Below are 22339 nucleotides of genomic sequence, written 5' to 3' on the forward strand. Positions count from 1 at the left end.
ATATACCCGAGTTTTTATGATTTTTTTAAAAATCAAATCTTTAGGAATATGTAAAATGATTGTTACAGGAGAAGATTTGAAGGTTTTGTTTGTTTTTCACAGTTTTTACTTGACTGAGATTAGCCACTTCATTATAAAGTAAAGCACACTTTGGAAAATACTAAGATGTATGGCATGGGTTTTCCTGATGGAATTTTTGTCACTTTGCTCAATTTGTAAGAAATTGATTATAAACGGACAGGAACATGAATGAACAAATGTTGTATGTATGCAGCCAAGTACATCCATCTATATTTCTTAGAAGAAATTGAAGTATGAAATTAAGTGAAAAACAATCATTTTAACCATAGACTTGAAAGGTTGTAAAGCAATTTTCATTTTATTGGACTGGTATTTTTTACAACAAAAGCAATTCTTATGGTGGGCTTCAAGGTGACATTTCAGTTTCTTAAAGTCTTTTGATTATTTCTGGTTTGAAAATCATCAGGCAAGCATGCACATTTTAGAGCCCCGAATACCTCTAAAGTAATTTAAATTTTTGAAATCAAAATATATTACCACATAATTAGAGAATGTATTTTTTTAAAAGGATGCTTAGAATAGAAAACTTGTATCTGCTTTTCTATATTTTTTAATTTGTGGAATAACTTATTTTAAAACTCTAGGTGACTCTGTAGGTATATGTAAAATTGAACAAAGGTAGAAAATACTTTTTGGTATATGTGGTACATAAGAAATACATTTTCCCCCCAAGGAAGATCATTCTTATGCAAAGTGATAAAGTTATGTATTTGTTCAAAGTGAGGAAAATCTAAATGCCAGGATGAAACCCAAACGAGGAAGGTGGGCTCTAGAAGAAACAGGCAACATCTGATCTTTCACCCACCAGCTCAGAATAGGGATAACTGTTTAAAAGCCGCATATACCATGTTGGTAAAGTGAATATTCTGTTTTAAAAAACCAGCAAGCATAAGAGATTAGATTTTAAAGTAAACCTCGTGTTTTTAGATATAAGACTAAATAGATGATGCAGGCATAAGGTGATGAAGTTTACGGTCATGGGCAGCCCGTAACTCATTACTTCATAATCAAATCCTGTCTACATGTTATGAGAACTGCCGTACACAAGAACTGAAATGTTGGCTAGAAATCCAACATTTTTGGTGAATTGACAAGGGTTTTAGAGGAAGCTTTGAAATCTCCTTTTGAACTTATTTACAAATAAAAGAAACACTTGTTCCCTCTTTAGCCTGATTTCAGTCTGTTCACGCTGGGAAGCCCCCAGGAAGCTGGGAAATGGCTTCCATGTTCCTATCTGTTTTGATGAGTTTGTGTTAAGATATATTAGAACTCTAGGACTATGTTCCAAAAAGGAGAGAAAGAAATTAACACTCCCTAATAGAAAATACTTTTTCTGGGAACATAAATGGGGAACATCAAATTTTCACATCTGTTATATGTTGTTTTTAATTTTGTACCTATTTAACAAGATTCTCACTTTCTATAGCTTGCATTCACATATATATTGACCAATACAATATATTATCATTTGTATTCAGTGTAAGAATAATCAGTCTCCAATTTTATTTTAATATTAGGAGGACAGTCGGGAACCTTACAAACTCTTGGTCTACCTCTAAGAATTAATTCTTCCTTGCCTAGGAAGAAATTATACTGTTTTAATATAGGTTTTTCTTTTATGTACTACGATTAATCTATTTTTATTGTGTTTATGTTTTTATAATTAACCAATCAAGCTTAATTATCTTTGCTTAATCTAGCAATTTCCTCCTTCCTAGGAAAGATTATCACCTTCGTTCCACTCTGAGTTAGATTTCTCGTTCCTACTTTCAAGACTTAGCCAGATTGTTCCCCAACATTTCTGATGGGGAGCTGCCAAATTCCATGAAATATGAGATGGTGTGTGTATTTTCATATCTTTCATAATCACGGAAGACCCTGTTGACAACAGTCTGGATGTCCTCCCAGTGAGCAATAGTTCTTTGGTAGGAAATAAAAGAAACTCTGTCTTCCCGGATACTGTTGCAAATCAGCTCATTGTCTTAGACAAATACTGGGTGATCTTTCTTAATGCACTTTCCAATCAGGGTGGACACCTGGTAGTATCACACAAGAATACCAAAAAGCAACATGGTAACTAAAATTGTTTAAGATTGTTTCCTTCTTGATCCCTTTGCTATTCCAATAAGCCATAGAAACCTGACTTTTCACCCTTTTATCAACTCCACCATCATATTGGAGGGACCTGTTAGGCTTTTCTATGTAACTATTTTCCCATATGGTTCTTGCTGTTAAATGTCCTAATGACAGTCTCCACATATCTGAGGTCTAGTCTGTTTTTAAAGCCAGCACTTTACTTTTAGGCTGTGTCAGTGAAACTAACAGGAGTTGAAAGGTGTCTCCAACTGTTACATCAGATAGTACAGAGAGCAAGTGAGGTGTGGGGGAGAATGCCGATTTTATGAAATCCCTCCAAAGGTGTGGAAGAAGCATGTGCAACTGACAACCCACAGACTCCTGGAGAAACAGCTAAGGGTCTACCTTTCAAGTTCTATCTTAGGCTCTTAGGAGAGTTCAGTATTTTAACCTACATGTAGACAAGGTCAGTTCTAAGTCCCTGTTTATTGAGCACCCTGGTATCAAGGCATTGAAGAAATAGGATATAAAAAAAGCAAAAGGTACTGTTCCCAACTGTAAGCAGGTTATTCTAATTGAGGAGATGTCTGTTGTTAAGTCACTAAGATGTGTCTGACTCTTTGAGTCCCCATGGACTACAGCATGTCAGGCTCCCCCGGTCCTTCGGGATGATGTATAATAATTACTTCCCAGATACACTAAATACCAAATGAGCCTAAAGAATGGAAGGTCAGTTTCAGATTTGGACCTTCAGAGATATTTTCATGCAGGATGAAGATCTTGAGTTGACTCCCAGGAACCCAGGAGGGAGCAGAGGCAGGAGTTAGGATGCACATATGTTGTTAAGAGACAGTAGATTTGCCTGGAGTTGAAGGTTCATGCAATAGAAAGAAATGATAATAAATTGGGCACAGATATGAAAGAATTTGAATAGCAGGCTAATCAATTTGAACTTAACTTTGACAGCAGTAGGAGTCACTGGGAGTGTCTGGTATGAGGAAAGTTTGGAAAACATATAAAACACTAATTTAAGGTCAGTTTATACAGTAGTGATCTTTGGAGTTGGGTAAGGGGACGGGTTGAAGTTGGTAGATCAGTTAGACCCCACCATCAGGAGATGAGGCCCTCGATTTTCTGATGGTGGTGGTCTGAATGGAAAGAAAAGAATGATGATAAAAAATAAACAAAAAGAAGAAGAAATGAATGAACTCGATGGTACCTTTAAATACACCAGCAGAGAGAGTAGTGGTTACCTTAGGGTCTCCCAGAATTAGACAGTGACATACCTAAAGGAAAAGTCTGTCAATCAGAAGAAGGACTAATTACCCCCCCAGGTGGGTCTGCAGTACCCAGGTAGTGTCGCCCCAGAGAGCTGGGTCCTCAGCTGCCTGGAAAGTCTGATGGGTCACCTCTTCTAGTGTGAAATGTCAGGGTGAGTCGGGAAATGGTAGTGCTAGACTCTGAATTTCTGTCTTGTCTTTGATTTATTTACTGTTTATTTCCTTTGTTTCACTTTTTCATCACCAAGTAACCTTCTGGTTATGACTTGGCTCCCCCTCTGCCTCTGTCCACAGAGAGAGAATGTGCTGGCTTGCCCTGGGAGGGTTTCAGTCCATCTGACATTTATGGTTCTCGCAGTAAATTAATATGTTTGCATCTTGACATCACTCTTTAGTGCTCTGGGCTCTTTGAGTTGTAAGTCCACCTCCGAGATGTGACTTTGCTCCAGCTTTGCCGACAGATCAGGTTTCCAAGCCTGCAAGGCCATGGACCAAATTTCAGAGTGTGGAAAATTCATCGAGGTAATGACTCCATGAGGCTGCCTGAAAAACAATCTTGTGACACCCAGCCTCCTTAGCACTCCTCTCATGGTTGAGGCTTGATATAGAATATAGAATGTATGAGGAATCGTCTGGTAAAATGTTTGTGCTTAAGATTTCAGAAATTTGGTTTCAGGGTTGCCAATAAGCATGCAGTTTTTTTTTTTTTTTTCCAGTGAGTCTATTGTTGACACTTGAAAATAGGATACAGGGTAAACGTGCACTCTGAGTCGAGTCAATGACAAAAGGACTTATCATTTTGGAGAACATTGGAACCTGGGTAGGAAAAGCAGCTAAAACTTTGTATGATGTAACTTTTTTCTCCGTCAGTAGAATCCATCCCAGGTTTAAAAACAACTTAAGAGATTTAACTTTACGGCTGACGTGAGCAAGGGCAACAAGCATGCCCATTATACCTGTTCCCCAGGAACAGCTTGTTTCCTGTGGGTTTCGGTGCTCCTGTATTGATTGTGAGGTTAGTTATGTTGGGAACATTTCTCAGAATCTCAGCATTGAAAAATGTCAAGTCAACCTGTAGGCTCAGTTCTTTTATAGTGCTTATTGTATAAAGGTATAAAAATACCTTGAAGATGTGAGAGTCTGGGGACACATTTTCTATACTTAATGGAAAAATCGCCAGATAAGAATAGCTGGAATAAATGGAACAGTTCTTCTATGGCAAGAAACATGACATTATAATCAAAATTGCTACCAAAAAGGTTTTTAAGAGACTTTCGTTTTGCCCACATTTCTACTATTTTTTTTGGAAATGCCAGAGCTCTTTTTTTGGAAGGGATGAATATAATATTGTGAATTTAAACAGGAATCTGAGAACAAAGTTTCCAGGGTGCAAAAGGCTTTGTCATATTTTAATGTATTAATATTGTTCCTCTTCCTCTGTATTTGGAGAAATGCTTAGATTTTTGGAATTAAAGAATGCTCATTATTGTTTAGGAGGAGACTGGTTTCCTAGGAATATTCTTCCATACTTTTTTCTTGTGTGTATTCTGTATCAAAGGCACAGTGCTTGGCATCAAGGATGAAATATACAAACACATCACTGTCTGTCTCCTAAAGGTATGTATAGTCTAGTGAGAGAGACAAACAGATGACCAAGTAATCTGGAGCATGGTGAGTGCTGATTTGCATGGTTGAAGGGGTGCTCGGGGAGCACAGAGAGTGTGAAGATAAGAAGGTTCTGCCTGGGATCGTCAGGTGAATAAAAGCTGTGCTAACCACAGGCATCTTCTCTCCATCATCACGCATATGTCCTCATTCATCATGCTCCAGAACTTCCCAGTTCCCCATCGCCCATCCCCATTCACCTTTTCATCTCTCAACCTATTATTACCTCTAACTCACATGTGTGTATGTTAGTTGCTCAGTCATGTCCAACTCTTTGCAACCCCACAGACTGTAGCCCACCAGGCTCCTCTGTCCATGGAATTCTCTAGGCAAGAATACTGGAGTGGGTTGCCATTTCCTTCTCCAGGGGATTTTTCCAACCCAGGGATTGATCCCAGGTCTCCCACATTGCAAGCAGATTCCTTACCATCTTCCTTCCCCACCAAGGAAGCCCTCTAGCTCGTATATCTCCTGCCTAAATATTTACCTGTAGGTGCACAGTTTTCTTGCCAAAAGAAATGTTTTAGACAAGAGCCAGTGTGCTCATTGCTTATCCATTAAGCCTTTTGAAGAATGAAAAGTATGTTGGTGAACAATTTAAAAATGAATTTTATATATAGGTGGCATGGTTATAGTCACCTCTAAAAAATTTATATAATAACTATAGTTAAAGAATAACACTCCATCTAGACCTTCTGCTTTTCAATTTGCACTGTCTTTTAGAGGATGGTAAATTATGAAATAAGCTACTTTTCTTATTAATTGACATAACTGATACAATTTTGAATTTAATTCAGTTCAGTAAACACTTGAATACCTACTCTGCTCCTGGCACCATATTATGTGCTACGTACACATGGGTGAATGCATATATGTGCATATATGTGGATGTACATACATGTATTTAACACATATAGTGTATGAGTTGCTTTTGTGTCATAGGAAACTTGGGTCAGTGGAGCCATACTTTGTACATGTAAAACCAGCAAACAGCAAGCACATAGGAAATTCATAAGGTGCTACATTAAACACAGTTAAGTTCTGCAATGAATGTTCCCTAAGGAAGTCCATTGAGAGTATCAGATCCTAAAGAAGGTGGAGTTTTTCTGCAGGAAAAACTCCAAAAGCAGAACATGCCTGATTATGTAGAAGTGCTGATGGAACCAAGCTGCATGTAAAGAAAAAAAAAGAGAACTTTTAGATGTGGAACTGAGCAAGCCTGGTTCGTGGGGGCAGAGGCTGAAGGATAAACATTTGCTAGAAGACAGAGTCAGATTGTTGGTGCCAAAGTGAAAAATACATGCATCCTCAGATTGCATGTCCGAAAGTCAAAAGTTCTATTACAAGTTTTCTAATGCATTTACTGGATTCAGCCTGCAAGAAAGAGCCCCGACTCATGAGGGAAACCGGCACCACCATGCGTACTTCTGTAAGATCCCAGGTGTAACGCATCAATATGTCATTACATGTGTTCCGTGAACTATATCTCGGAGGAGGTCGAATACCTCCTGGGTGCCGAATCTGCTCTGCACATCCTCAGGGTGGACCCACGGAGGTTCCTGGACTCCTGCTACATCTCAGCACGGGAAGCTCATTTTCTAACCTGGGGAAGAGAGAGGAAAGTTGATCCCCAGTGACAGACAGGCCACGCCATTGAAAGCAAGGGGGGTTATTTGGAATGCCTCTTTTCTGAAACCACCATCAAATAGTTTCTTAAAGGAAGAAAGTGTCCACTCACAGCCTATGAAGAACTTTTGGCATTTCTTCTTCACCAGCTGCATAAAGAACAAATCATTCATTCTTTGCAACCTTCTCACAGCAATGCTACAAAGCAGACCATTGGCTTTTCAGACTGGAAATGCCCCAAGAATATCAGGTCGTGGGAGGAGAGGCTTAAGGAGTCTAAAAACTGTTCCATTGTTAGCACTTCCAGGTGGCCTGTAGTTAAACAAGCATATCCTGTGACATGTAGGTTGAGGAGGACATGTATTAGAATGGTCTCTTTTCTCAATCCTATAATTCTTCATGGACAACTGGGGGACAAGATTTTTAAAATCAGTCCCCTAAGAAGATTTAGATTTTTAGAAGAGCCTCAAGGCCTGAGAGGCTAGGGCATTGTGAGGGGACAGGTTCCCATGGCCCCTTTTCCTTCGTGAACAGAACCGCTTGACTTTTATGAATCTTCAGATGTTGGACTTCAAGAGGGACTTTTCTTCAATGTTTAAACTGTCCCATTTTATTTAAAATATGATGTGAGTTAACACACATCTTTGCAGACCCTAACCACTCGATAAAATGAGTCATAACTGAGTATCCATTCAACATTCTTTCCTAGGGATTAGAACAACAGAAAACATTTGGGGCCCGTCAGGAATGGGCATAACTATGTCCAATGGCACGAAGGCATCCTCTCTCCATCAGAGGAGCTAAAATTTCCATGTCACCATCATCCCTACTGAGCAAAATAGAAACATTCAGAAATACATACACTCTTTCCAGAAGGCTTACGGTCTTAAGCTATGGGCAGAGCACAAAGTGACATTTAATACGGAAATGCCATTGATGTTCTTAAATAGAAACATCAGTGCATCTCCGTCATCAAGTGTGCAGCTTGATTTAAATGAAAACTGACAAGGATGCAGTTAAAGTTAAGGCTGGCACACTGAAAATCTGTTCTTTCCCATCGTAACGCTGCAGCGGTCCTTGTGAGTCGATTGAAGAAGGTAGTCAGCCATCAGAGTGCTAACAGATGATCTTCTAAAGAGTTCTCAGCACCCCGAGACAGGATAGCAGTTAAATAATGAGTGTATAAGTCATGATGACTCTCTGAGTGAATCCGTCAGGAACAACCAAACACATCCTTGATCAACCACCGAGAAGATTGATGAGCCCTTCTGTTTTCCAAATTCTGCCTCCTTCACTAGAGAGATGATGATCCCCATCATCCATCAAGTCAAAGTAGTTAGTAATCTAGGGGATGAAATGATGTGCCAAAGGAGTTTCTGCACTGAAAGTTTTGTGTCTTATTTCCCTCTCGAGCCACGGTCCAGGATGGGGAATTTGGATGGGAAAATTACCAGTTTTCTTACAGTGCAAGTACATAGAACCTCACAGGCTTCCCTGATGGTTCAGCAGTAAAGAATCTGGCTGCCAATGCAGGAGATGTAGGTTCAGTCCCTGGATCAGGAAGGTTCCCCTGGAGAAGGATATGGCAACCCACTCCAGTATTCTTGCCTGGAAAATTCCATGGACAGAGGAGCCTGGCAGGCTACAGTCCATGAGTTCTGAGTTTTTCTGTCTCTCTCTGTTCCTTGCAGTTAGGATGAACTTGCTCATCCGGTAAAATCTAGTAGAGGAATGAAGTTTTATGTATCCTTACCGTTACTCAAAGGAAGGAGCAGAACAAAACCTTATTAATTTGGAGAGAATCGCTCCTGTATAGTGAATATTAAACCCTGAAACCATGGTTGCATATCTAATTGGTGTGACATTCCAGGAAAAAGAGGGTTTCTGTCTAAGTAAGCTCAATATTTAGGGGAAAGCTGCTGCTGTTCTGGAGAAGGAAATTATAATTTGGGCTTCCTGAGCTTTGCATAAATCATATTGCAGACAGCATAGTGATTTTGTTGTTATTGTTGAGTCACTAAGTCATGTCCAACTCTTTGCAACCCCATGGACTGCAGCATGCCAACCCTCGAGCTTGTAAGGTGTCTGTGTCATCCATGGTATTTGTCCACTGGCCCTTTCCAAACAGAATATTAACTATTTATAAAGTGTTTCATTGTGGCATGTGGGATCTAGTTCCCTGACCAGGGATCAAACCTGGGCCCCTTGTTTTGGGAGCGCAGAGTCTTAACCTCTGCATGCCGCCAGGAAGAGTTAAGATCCCACGTACTACAACTGACTCATCACTGCCAGATAAATAGATAATTTTTTTTTTATTTTAAATTATTGAATATGTAGAACTTCCCCCAACTACAAGCAAAAATGAGAATTTGGTTATGTGCCTTCAGGACTCAAGCTATTCTTGTTCAGATATTTTTCTCTGGCAGGCTCCACAGAAAAAGCAGGACAGTCTGAACTGTCACATGGGATCTTAGCCCAGGTGTCAGCAGGGTGGTGAGAATGGTGAGGACCTGGAGGGGATGCTGTTGTGTGGGTGGGCTAGTTCACAGTTTTCAATGACTTGCAGACATTTTTTCCTACCATCTTATTACCCTGTCTAAGAGATTCTTCTTGACAAAAATTCTTTGGACAGAAATGTTTTCCTGGGCAATCCTGGTCAAATACCTGATTGTGAATATACTGTAGGAAGCCAGGTTCCTCTGGAAGGGTTCTGAGGCTCTTCTGGAAGTTCTAAGGCTCTTCTGGAAATTCTAAGGTTCTTCTGGAAGGGTTCTGAGGCTCTTCTGGAAGGGTTCTAAGGCTCTTCTGGAAGTTCTAAGGCCTTTCTGGAAGGGTTCTAAGGCTCTTCTGGAAGTTCTAAGGCTCTTCTGGAAGGGTTCTAAGGCCTTTCTGGAAGTTCTAAGGCTCTTCTGGAAGGGTTCTGAGGCTCTTCTGGAAGGGTTCTAAGGCCTTTCTGAAAGTTCTAAGGCTCTTCTGGAAGGGTTCTGAGGCTCTTCTGGAAGGGTTCTAAGGGTCTTCTGGAAGGGTTCTAAGGCCTTTCTGGAAGTTCTAAGGCTCTTCTGGAAGGGTTCTGAGGCTCTTCTGGAAGGGTTCTAAGGCTCTTCTGGAAGGGTTCTGAGGCTCTTCTGGAAGGGTTCTAAGGCCTTTCTGGAAGGGTTCTGAGGCTCTTCTGGAAGGGTTCTGAGGCTCTTCTGGAAGGGTTCTAAGGCCTTTCTGGAAGGGTTCTGAGGCTCTTCTGGAAGGGTTCTGAGGCTCTTCTGGAAGGGTTCTAAGGCCTTTCTGGAAGGGTTCTGAGGCTCTTCTGGAAGGGTTCTGAGGCTCTTCTGGAAGGGTTCTAAGGCTCTTCTGGAAGGGTTCTAAGGCTCTTCTGGAAGTTCTGAGGCTCTTCTGGAAGGGTTCTAAGGCTCTTCTGGAAGGGTTCTGAGGCTCTTCTGGAAGGGTTCTGAGGCTCTTCTGGAAGGGTTCTGAGGCTCTTCTGGAAGGGTTCTAAGAGTGTGCAGTGGTGTGTGGCGTAGTGTAGTGTGGTGATGTACCACAGCACACTTCTGCTGATCTGTTAGGCAGCCCCCCAGAGGAGGGGCTGACGCTTCTGAACCTCCAACATCACAACACCCTGGATGTTGACTTCCTCCACCGAACTGTCCTTCTCACGCTTTTATTTTTTTCTCTTAATTCCTGGCAGCTGAATGGGGAAGACAAAAAAGCAAACAAACAAACCAATCATGTCAACACTAACAGCGAAGAGCTGAGTCAGCCTGTTTAGGAAGTTGGCTTTTTCCCTTTATTTTCTCTGCTTATTTTCTACCAGCTGGTCTCTCCAGGAAGCCAGCAAAACAGCTTTTCACTGGACATGTCTTACAAAAAAGTTTTATTTTTTTTCTTATGAGGAAAGAGAAAAGTAAACCTTTTAAAAAATGAGTGGACTACATTTGGGAAGACGATGCAGAATTATCTCATAGAATCATTGACTATTTTCAAAGTCTATCAGTATTTAAATTATCTGGGAACCTAGACACATGTTTGCAAAATACCCCTTCAAGAGCTTTTAAGGAACTGTTGCTTCTTTTTAAATTTTTTTTTAAGTATTTATTTTTAATTGGAGGATAATTGCTTTATGATGTTGTGTTAATTTCTGAAGTACATCAATATGAATCGGCCACGGTATACAAGTTTTCCCTCCTCTTGAACCTCCCTCCCACCTCCCACCCCACCCCGCCCCCTGGGTTGTCAGGGACCAGGCTGAGCTCCCTGAGTCCTACAGAACTTCCCCCTGGCTGTCTGTCTGTCTGTCTGTCTGTCTGTCTGACAAATGCTAGCGCCTACGTTTCAGCACTAGTCTCTCAGTTCGTCCCACTCTAGAACCGTTGCTTCCTTATCAGGCTACTGCAAGGCTGGTGTGAAGGTGACTAAGCCTCTGCTCAGAAAATGAACCACAAATAATGACCAAGTCTTCTCTCTTCAGAATGAGAGCATTAAACTGTATATTGTGAATGGGGAACAAAGTGATGATGCAAATCGCAGGAATGTTAAGCCTGCTGGTTGGTAGGTCTCAGGGGCTAGCGTCCTCCTGCAGTGTCTGCAATCAGGGTTAAGCTCAAGTCAGAAACCAGCTTTGCCACCGAACGCTTGGCTGGAATATGTTGATGGACAAAGGACTTTCTCAAATCAGTGTCTTACAGCCACTTCACAAACTGGAGAGTAGCATTTCTGAGACTACAGCAGCGCATGACGACTCTCCCAGATTATCATCAGAAGGGAGCTCAGGCTAGCCCAGTCTTCACAGACACTTAAGGAGTCATGCTTCTGTTAGAATACTGGCCATTTGTCTTATGAGATGATGGAAATCCAGTTCTCTGTTGTAACAACAGAATCATAATAGTCCAGCAGCAATGCTCTTGAACATAGGAGCTTTTAGAGGCGTCACAGGTGGATCTGATAGTAAAGAACCTGCCTGAAAATGCAGGAGACTAAGAGATGCAGGTTCGATCCCTGGGTCAGGAAGATCCCCCGGAGGAGGACGTGGCAACCTACTCCAGTATTCTTGCTGAAGAATTCCATGGACCGAGGAGCCTGACTGACTATGGTGCATAAGGTCCCAGAGAGCTGGGCATGACTGAAGTGACTTAGCACTCATGCAGAAGCTTCGAAAGCTATGTTTGGAACTTGGCAAAATACCAATCAGATGTATATATTCCAGAGTATGTGCACAGTTTTGCTTCATATGTTGTGTATAAAACCTACCCCACCCTTTCTGATGATAATGTCGTGCTCTTGGTGTAATCCACAAAGACTTTCCGTACATACGGTCCTCTGCCAACTACTGCACAGTATCACGCCCCTTTGTTTGTAAGGCATCACCTGTTCTAATCCTGCCTCGGCCAGTGGGGTGGCCTCTGTGCTCACTGAGTAAATGTTAATCCAGAGATTCTAGGGAACAAACGAAGGCAGGAAACCCATCCTGTCCAGAAGTTAAACCTATAATGATTTAACTTTAACTTTAACCCACTCCTCTTTTTTTCTTAATCAGACTTACCGTCCCTTTTCCCTGTTTCCTTCTAACCTCATGAGTTGGCATTAGACTTCTTCCCCAAATAAAACAAATCCTTTATTTATTTATTTTTTAAACAAATCCTTTATGTGTATTTTGTTTACTGGAATCAGTTAATGTTTGTTAATATATTCAAGTAGCTTCTTCACCTCGTAGGAACTCAAAAACCTCTTGCCTTTTGGAGAAGAAGGCTACTTGTTTACCTTTTGATTTCTCGCTTTAAGCAAAGGCATTTTTATTCTTAATCTTTTAAACTTTCTGAGCCAAGTTTCAAATGTTATTAAACATTTTTTTCTCCGTTCATTTAAAAGTGAACATGGTGCTTCAAAGCGTGTGTTGTCAATAGAAAACATACCAGAAACCAGATGCCAGAACTGAACCGACAGGGGATCGCTCTTTCCGTCTCTAAAGCAGACCAGGAAGTCGTCGGGTCTTGGATGTTGCAGGAAGGGATTTGGCTGATGTAAAACTTTGAATCAATACCTGCTGGAACAAGTCCTCCAGGTTTCAGTTCTTCCCCTTCAGGCCAGTCTGTATGTCACTGTGTGTGTGTGTGTGTGTGTGTGTGTGTGTGTGTGTGTGTGTGTTCAGTTGTGTCCAACTCTTTGTAACGCCAATGACTATAACCCGCCAGTCTTCTCTGTCCATGGAGTTCTCCAGGCCAGAATACTGGAATGGGTTGCCATTTCCTTCTCCAGGGGATCTTTCCAACCCAGGGATTGAACCTGCATCTCTTGCATCTCCTGCATTGGCAGGCAGATTCTTTACCCCTGAGCCACCTGGGAAACCTCTGTATGTTACTCCCAGGCCCCAAATTCTTTAGTATCTGTTTTAATGGGAAGACCTGGGTTTGATCCCTGGGCTGGGAAGATCCCCTGGAGAAGGGAAAGGCTTACCCACTCCAGTATTCTGGTCTGGAGAACTCCAAGGGCTGTACAATCCATGAGGTCACAAAGAGTCAGACACGATTGAGCAGCTTTCACTTTTTTTGATTAGCACAGTGGTAGGAATGATAAAAATAAATGTTTAAAAAATCTTGCTTTTGCCTAGGCACCCGACTGGCTTCTTCAGGCACAGGCAGCTCGAGGATTCCAGTAGGAGGAATGATCTGTGTCAGTGTCAGGAGCTCCCTTCTCCGTGGTTAAGGCAACAAAAGGGCAAGACAGAGTCGCAGCCCCCAGCGTGGGGTGGCCTCCTGTTTGGAGGTGGATGGGCAAGGACAGACTGCCTTGGGACACCGGGTTGCTCTGACTGAGTGTCTGGGATGTCGCCCTGCCCGGCAAAGTTGGAGTTGAGGCCAGAATACTTGGGACCCTCGACATTCTATGCTTTCTGCTCTAAAACCTGCTTCTGCGAGTATATTCAACATGGCAGAACACGTGTCAGTGTACCCGTTCTTCAATTTTCATGAAAAATGTCAAGATAAAGTTCCTCAGCTACTGCCAGCCTCTAAACCCACCATGAGCACATGGTTAGTGGTGATGAAACTATTTGTGGCTAGAACTACGGGGAGGAGTGGATTATGTGTAAAATTGTTCTTGCATTAAGCTCTTGTCCGGATGCATATCAGATTTTCCTCCCAGCAGCTGTTGTCCTCCGACTGGAGAGCACAGGTTGCTGGTTGCATTCCTTGTATGGGTTTGTGGCCTTTTTGAAACTTCACGCTGATGTTTAGTAGCGCTGGAACAGTGTGTTAAAAAAGTGGGTGAAGAGAAGGAAAGGATGAGAAAGTGTCATTTCCTGAGAACAGTAAACACTTATCCCAGTTCTTGGCCACCGCCAGGGGCTGTTCTAAACAGGCACAGTTAAGTTGTTGTTCAGTCACTCAGTGGTGTCCAACTCTTTGCAACCCCATAGACTGCACGCCAGCCTTTCCTGTCCTTCATCATCTCCCAGAGCTTGCTCAAACTCATGTCCATTGAGTTGGTGATGCCATCCAACCGTCTCATTCTCTGTCGCCCCCTTCTCCTCCTGCCCTCAATCTTTCCCAGCATCAGAGTCTTTTCCAATGAGTTAGATCTTCGCATCAGGTGGCCAAAGTATCGGAGCTTCAGCATCAGTCCTTCCAATGAATATTCAGGTATAGTCATAAACTCTTTGAATCTCGATAAGAACATGAGGATCTAGGTGCTGTTGGTAATTAGGTCTTGTTTTGCCTTGCTTATTTTATGTTGCCTGGTTTTGATTTGTCCACCTGTGGTTCAGGAAGGTTGGGAAAACTCACGCAGGGAGCAGACAGTCTCCTTTTCAGTCCTGCTTTGCTGGTGACACTCCAGGTGACTCTGAGGATACCCCCTACCCTCTCTCGACTTCAGCTTCTTTCTCTGCAGAAGGGAAGAGTTAGGCAAGATGGGTGGGTGGGTTTTGGACCTTTTATTTTTAAGCCATTGACTCTGGGTGGATGTGTGTGTCAGTCTGGAAGTTCAAACCATAAAGCTGGTGGAGTGGCAGTGGGACTGTTTGAAGAAAGAGCCCATGCTTTGCAAATGCACTCGAGGTGGCTCTGCTAAACTCACGGGGCTTTTGAAGCCGTTTTTGAGTGGAAGAAGTTGATGGTATCTGAAGTCCACTGGTGGCTCTGAAACACAGAGCGTTTCTTTCACGTTCTGTTGACTGCTGCTGAATCCTTTTTGTACCAGAGAAGCTTTTAGCACTCAGAACCCAAGCTACTCTCTATGGAGTCATCACCCCCATAACCTCACCTGCCTTATTCCAGAGCATGGAGAATGTTCTCAAGTGAGCTGTTCAGAACAACGGTTGTGAGTCACCAAGTAGCGTGAACTACCTGATTTTGTAGCAGTAGACCCAGCTGTTTGCTCTGGCAGACACGTTCTCACTGATTCGTCACCCAAGGGCGTTTGATGCCCGTGTGATTGACAGTTCTACCCTCAGCCTCTCTGGAGCGCTGCTCCCTCCTCCACTGTGCGCACTTTCTGTGCTAAGAGAAAGTTCCTGGGCCATCTCTGTGTGTGCCCTGGAGGTGAATGGTAACCTGTCTGCACGCCTAGGAGAGGATCTGAAGCTCTCTCAGTCATAGGGCAGGTATTCAGTAGGTTTAGGCTGCTGGGGTTGTGGGGGGTTGGAGGGGAGTCCCCTAGAGTAAAGGACACCAGGGTGAGAAGAACCAAGTCCTTCCTGTCTCTTACTGGGGTTCTGTTTTCTGTTAACCTCCTCCTCCAGCTCTCTGCCTACAATGCAGGAGATGCGGGTTCAACCCCTATTCAAGAAGATCCCCTGGAGAAGGAAGTGACAATCCACTGCCATATTCTTGCCTGGGAAATCCCACGGAAAGGAGCCTGGTGGGCTACAGTCCATGGGGTTTCGAAAGAATCAGACATGACTTAGCAACTAAGCAACAACCACCACCACCCCCTCAATATTACAACCTATTTTGGCTAGCCTCTCTTTGTTAATTGGCATCTTCTTGATCAAAAGGTAAACTATATCAAATAAAAAATGAATAGAACTCATTTATGAAGTGAAAGTCGCTCAGTCGTGTCCGACTCTTTGCGACCTCATGGACTATACAGTCCATGGAATTCTCCAGGTCAGAATACTGGAGTGGGTAGCCTTTCCCTTCTGCAGGGGATCTTCCCAACCCAGGGATAGAACCCAGGTCTCCCACATTGCAGGCAGATTCTTTACCAGCTGAACCACCAGGGAAGCCCAAGAATACTGGAGTGGGTAGCCTATCCCATCTCCAGTGGATCTTCCTGACCCAGGAATTAAACTGGGGTCTCCTGCATTACAGGCAGATTCTTTACCAACCGAGCTATCAGGGAACTCATTTATAGAATTTAATAAAACACCAAAGCAGAAACCCATGGAACCACCAAGCAAGTCAAGAATTAGAGCGTGCTCAGGACCCCAGAAGCCCTCCAGGTGAAACTTTGTAACCACAACATTTCCCTGTCCCCATAGAGAGAGTGACTAACTTTGACTATAATGGTTTTCTTACCTTTATAGTTGTCACTCCTCTGAGTGCATCCTAAATTGATAAGGTTTGGTTTGGCCTGATTTAAAATTTTATGTAAATCAAATCATTCTCTAAATATTCTTTCATGACTTGCTTTTTTTTCACTGAACAGTATGATAAGAAGATTTATCTGTGTGTGTGTGAAGTTTATTCATGTTCAACACTATAAATTCTATTCCCAGTTTAGGGTAATTAAGAGTGACATTGCTATAAATGTCCAGCACTAATCAGTTGGTATGGCTCTAGGACGGGAATTGCCAGGTCAAACAACATGAATATCTTTGGCTTTTTTTAGATAGTGTTACAGTGTTTTCCAACATAGTTGTGTCTGTAGTGAAACCAGCACCATATAAATTTGTGGTGCTTCCTATTATTGTTAATATTTGGCATTGCCAATATTCTTAATTTTTGCCAATCTAGTGAGCACATAGGTTTAATTTTCATTTCTCTAGTATTGCCATTTTCATGTTTATTAGCCATCTGCACTTCTCTTTTGTGATGTGCCTGCCAAATATTTTGCTATCCACTTGATTATGTTGTCTGCTCCTTTTTTCATGGATTTTTAGAAGTTATTTTTATATTCTAACAATTAGATAGAAAATGAAGACAGTGTGAAGAAGCTCTTTATAAGTATCTTCATGGCTTGACTTTTCACTTGTTATAGGTTTTTCTTTTGGTGAACAGGAGCTCTTAATTTTAAAAGTCAAATTTCAAAATCTTTTCCATTTTGGTTAATAATTTGTTGTAATTAATTTTTAAGAAAATCTTGCTGTATTTCAAGATAATGAAAGTATTTTCCTATATTCTCTTCTTAAAGCTTTCCTTTCCAGTTATCCACTTGGAATTGATTTTTTAAATGATGTAAGTCTAGTTTTTCCTAAGTGGATGCCTAATTATATTCACATCATTTAGTGGAAGGTCAGCCATACATTCTATGATTTACAGTTGCTACAGGGCCCATTCTGCATACATTTAGGATCTATCATGCCTGTCTGTGAACTTTCTCCACATCTAAACCATGCACTATTAGTTTCTACAGCTAAGGAGAAATTTAAAACAGAGATCTTACTAAGAAATGGAACTCTACATTCACATTCTTTTCATGTATATTTTGAATATTTACAAAAATGGAGTATACAAAGGATCATAAAGCATATCTCAAGAAATTTCAAATGTCTGATATTATATAGGCCAGAGATTGGTAAACTTCTGCAGAGGATCAGAGAATAAATATTTTAGTTACTGTTATGCCAAGCAGTCTCAGCTCTGCAGTTATAGTGTCAGAATAAACACAGATGATGTGCCATAGAATGGATTTGATTCTGTTCCAATAACACTTTATTTACCAAAACAGATGGTAGGCCAGACTTAGGCCAGGAGCCACAATGTGCTGACCTCTGATAGAGAACACATACATTGCTCTCAGTGAAATTAATGTAGAAATCAGTAACAGAATGCACTTAGAAAAACAAAAAACTCATTATGTTTGGAGACTGAGAAAACATCTTTAAGTAACTCATAGGTCAAGTAATCAAAATTATGAAAAGAACAACACAATCCACTTCCAGAGACTAAGGGAAGAAAATGATAAAGCTGCCCATAGAAATGAATAAAGTAACTTTTTATAAACAAACTATAAACAAAACTAAAAGATATTCTGTTGAAAAACTAAGATTAGCATACCTCTGTCAGAAGAGAGCTACAAATAAACAACAGATGGAATTAGAGAGACCATAATAGCAGGTGTTACTGAAATTTTTCAATAAGTGGTTGTTACATAACAACTTAATGCCAACAATTTTGACTATTTGAATGGGATAGACCATTTTCTTAAAAGCACAACTTACCAAAGCTGAATTTTTTGGGAAATGAAGATCCTAAACAGTCCAAAAATCACAATATAAATGTAATCACTAGTCTTTGAACTTCCATCTGCAAGAGTAGATGATTTTATCAGTGACTTCTACCAAGCATGGTAGGTAATAACAGAAATATTTCTAATAAGTGAACCTTGATAGTAGAGAAACCGAGACTAGCCCCTCTCATCTCATGGAGCCAGTGCCTGCTACCTGTGACATTTTTGCTTGGTGTTACCTTAGCTACCTGCTTCAGAATCATTCCAAGATACCTCTGGCAGCTCTGGAAGCTTTGGAAGATACCTCTGGAAGCTTTGCTTCTGCAAAAGCAAGGTTGGATCTCCTAACAGGACATTATCTTTCTGCTCTGTTTATGGGCCATGATGTTATTTAAAAACAGGAAACCTTATTATAAGAGATTTCTTAGAGAAATTATTTCTCATGCTAGCTTTGTTTTGCTGATATTTCACCTATAATATTTTACAAGATGTTTTCAAAATTTTTAGCTCTTAATAATAACAAACATTTGACTTTGGTGAAAATCACCTGTAAGAACAGCTGAGGGAGAATGATTCCTCCTTGCTTAGTTCCCTAGACAATGGAGACAGGTATATTTTCCTCCATAGAAGCCTTTTACCATCTTGTTTCAGGATCTACCATGAAAAGATGTTTTGTATGTGCATATATATTACTGTTTCAAACTATATTTAATTGGAATTTTTAATCATGCTTAAAGTTTTTTAATCGTAGCCCCCAAAGTTGGAAAAATTGGGAAGACCTTCTTATATAACATTTATTCTCACTCTTATGCACTCAAACTCAGAAAGTATCATTCACCACAGCATCTAGGCACTGCTGTGTTTTGTAATGACACCAACTATATTTTTGGTAATTGGGATTTTTTTCCGACCCCTCTGGCCTCTCCTCAGCACTGAATTCCAACTAAGACAGGAGCTGTCATGGACCACAAGATGTCACTGTAGGTTTCCCAGCAACCTTTATATAAGAGGTGGATGACCCTTGAAACAAGGATTGACTATTAGGTAACAATCCCCTCTATTTTTCCCAAGAGACTTTGATCAAGTTTACCTTCAGACCCCATCTGCCCTTATCCCCATCACTAAGCCATTAGATGTAGGTACTCATGTTTAGAAAAAACACTGAAAAGTAAAATGGAGCAAGAATGGGGCTCAGCAATGATGCTTAAGACTTATATGTACACGTAGCTTTGTAACGAAGCCCACAACAAGGCAGCCACCAAGAACTGAATAATGGCCTTTTCCAGATGCAACTTTGCAAGGGTGGAAATTTGACGCTAACAGGTAAAGGAGACTCTGCTGTATTTTGGTGATGATTTAAGGTGATAATAGTGTCCTGTAGTTAGTGAACCCTTGGTACCTTAGAGAAACAGGCATTCTTTTTTTTTTTTAAGAATAGGAATTTTACATTTTTTAAGACATTTAGAAAGGGGAGAGACTACAGACTTTTGCCCCAAGATAAAGGATTTAATCAATTTAGCTTATGAACTGGATGGCTCCTTAGAAAGTAAGAACTGCTGACATGTAGAAGCTGATATATTGGAAATAGTGTTTTTGTGAGATTATGATATAGTAGTTGTGACTACAAAGAGCCTGCATCTTTTAAAGATCAGTTCAGTTCAGTCGCTCAGTCATGTCTGAGTCTTTGCAACCCCGTGAATCGCAGCACGCCAGGCCTCTGTCCATCACCAACTCCCGGAGTTTACTCAAACTCATGTCCATTGAGTCAGTGATGCCATCCAGCCATCTCATCCTCTGTTGTCCCCTTCTCCTCCTGCCCCCAATCCCTCCCAGCGTTAGGGTATTTTCCAATGAGTCAACTCTTCACATGAGGTGGCCAAAGTATTGGAGTTTCAGCTTCAGCATCAGTCATTCCAATGAACACCCAGGAGTGATCTCCTTTAGGATGGACTGGTTGGATCTCCTTGCAGTCCAAGGAACTCTCAAGAGTCTTCTCCAACACCACAGTTCAAAAGCATCAATTTTTCGGTGCTCAGCTTTCTTCACAGTCCAATTCTCACATCCATACATGACCACTAGAAAAACCATAGCCTTGACCAGATGGACCTTTGTTGGCAAAGTAGTGTCTCTGCTTTTTAATATGCTGTCTAGGTTGGTCATAACTTTCCTTCCAAGGAGTAAGTGTCTTTTAATTTCATGGCTGCAGTAACCATCTGCAGTGATTTTGGAGCCCCCCAAAATAAAGTCTGACACTGTTTCCACTGTCTCCCCATCTATTTCCCATGAGGTGATGGGATCAGATGCCATGATCTTAGTTTTCTGAATGTTAAGCTTTAAGCCAACTTTTTCACTCTCCTCTCATTTTCATCAAGAGGCTTTTTAGTTCCTCTTCACTTTCTGCCATAAGGGTGGTGTCATCTGCATATCTGAGGTTATTGATATTTCTCTCAGCAGTCTTGATTCCAGCTTGTGCTTCATCCAGCCCAGCGTTTCTCATGATGTACTCAGCATATAAGTTAAATAAGCAGGGTGACAATATACAGCCTTGATGTACTCCTTTTCCTATTTGGAACCAGTCTGTTGTTCCAAGTCTAGTTCTAACTGTTGCTTCCTGACCTGCATACAGGTTTCTCAAGAGGCAAGACACATACTGAAATATTTGTAGGTGGCAAGACATGATGAGATTTGCTTCAAAATAATCATAGGAATAGAGATGGGGAGGGACAGTGGTGGACCGTAGGTGAAACAAGACTAACCATGAGTTGGTAACTATGAACCTGGGTGATGGATGGCATATGTGTTTGAAATATTTTGTAGTTATAAGGAGGGAAGGTATCAACCCCAATCCACGCAGGAGTCTATTCATCTTAGTCTTCCTTTCCTGCTGGTGGAGGAACGCCAATGATCTAAGTCCCCCAGCTCAGGAATACACCCTCAGAAATCTTTACCTGTTGGTTGCTCATTCATTAGTTACCTAAATACCACCATTCTGGAGCATCGAGCTCCTGAAGTTTGTAACTGTGTAAACTTAAACAAACAAAAAAAGAGTTTACCTTTGTGCCCTAGATACAGGTTTTAAAACTGTCAGAACCTGATCCAACTTCCTAGTGTTTCAGAATGTCTTGAAAAAGTTTGTACACTTAACTGTGACTTATATGATTATATAGATTTCTACCACAATCCCTCTTAGATTCCAACTTTTTATTTTGAAGTATCTAAAAGTAATAAGATTTCTCTCCTGCAGAAGCCCCTCCATCTTTTTGATGATTTTCAGTGTCCTCCTGTGAAGATTTTTCAACTTTGTTGTTCGGTCGCTAAGTCATGTCCAAGTACTTGCAGCCCAATGGACCGCAGCACATCAGGCTTCCCTGTCCTTCTCTGTCTCCCGGAGTTTGCTCAAACTCATGTCCACTGAGTCAGTGATGCCATCCAACCACCTCATCCTCTGCTGCCCTCTTCTCCTCTTGCCCTCAATCTCTCCCAGCATTGGGGTCTTTTCCAGTGAGTCAGTTCTTTGCATCAGGTAGCCAAAGAGCTTCAGCATCAGTCCTTCCAATGAATATTCATGGTTGATTTCCTTTAGGATTGACTAGTTTGATTTTTCAACTTTAATTGTCCCTTTATCACTGAGGACTGGTAACCAGACCAGGTCCTGGTAACCAAACATAGGTCCTGGTGTTTTCAGATACACTAGCATTGTTAAAACAGGGATGGAATGACTCCTGGGAAGAGAATTGACCTGGTTCATTTCCCACATCCTTCCTACAAGGTGTAAAATTTCATTTTAGTCTTTGTGGGTAGTAATAGAATGCCATCTCCCACCTATAGTCTATCTCAGATACTTTTTCTGAGACATGTTCAGAGACCAATATGAGCTATGAAATATAATTCTTCTTATTTTTCCTTAATGTTTTATCTAATCCTGCTTTGCTTTAAAACATCTGCCTACTCAGAGCCTGAAAATATCCTGTGGTTTATCTAATCCACTTTTTAATTTACACTTGGGAAGATGCTATGTCTGGAGATTTCACAGTGCGTTCTTATTCATACAATCATAGATACCCAGCATTTCAATGATGCTCTCTCAAACATATTCCCTTCACTGTGCATATTTTAATGAAATCATACAGCTGTGCACAATCAGTTCAATCTTCCATCCTTTATTTTCTCCAGCAAATTAACTGAAACATTTCCCTTCAATTCTATAGAGTTGCTTTAAAAAAGTACTTATA

The 22339-nt window shown here is 41.2% G+C and overlaps 1 protein-coding gene across 3 annotated transcripts in view; it reads left to right on the forward strand.

Annotated features, from left to right (window-relative positions):
* The window catches only part of ASB5 (ankyrin repeat and SOCS box containing 5), a 53289-nt gene that overhangs the window by 13084 nt on the left and 17866 nt on the right, over positions 1 to 22339 (forward strand). Inside the window, exon 1 of one of the 3 annotated variants that reach the window (XM_020910235.2) lies at positions 19188 to 19430. The exons of the other annotated variants lie outside the window; for them this stretch is intronic. Within the exon in view, the coding sequence (XP_020765894.2) occupies positions 19394 to 19430 (37 nt within the window). The 5' untranslated portion in view covers positions 19188 to 19393. Of the gene's footprint in view, positions 1 to 19187; positions 19431 to 22339 lie in introns of those variants that run through there. 3 annotated transcript variants of the gene reach the window in all.

This window comes from Odocoileus virginianus, chromosome 32 (genome assembly GCF_023699985.2).
Source record: "Odocoileus virginianus isolate 20LAN1187 ecotype Illinois chromosome 32, Ovbor_1.2, whole genome shotgun sequence".
Taxonomy (NCBI): domain Eukaryota; kingdom Metazoa; phylum Chordata; class Mammalia; order Artiodactyla; family Cervidae; genus Odocoileus; species Odocoileus virginianus.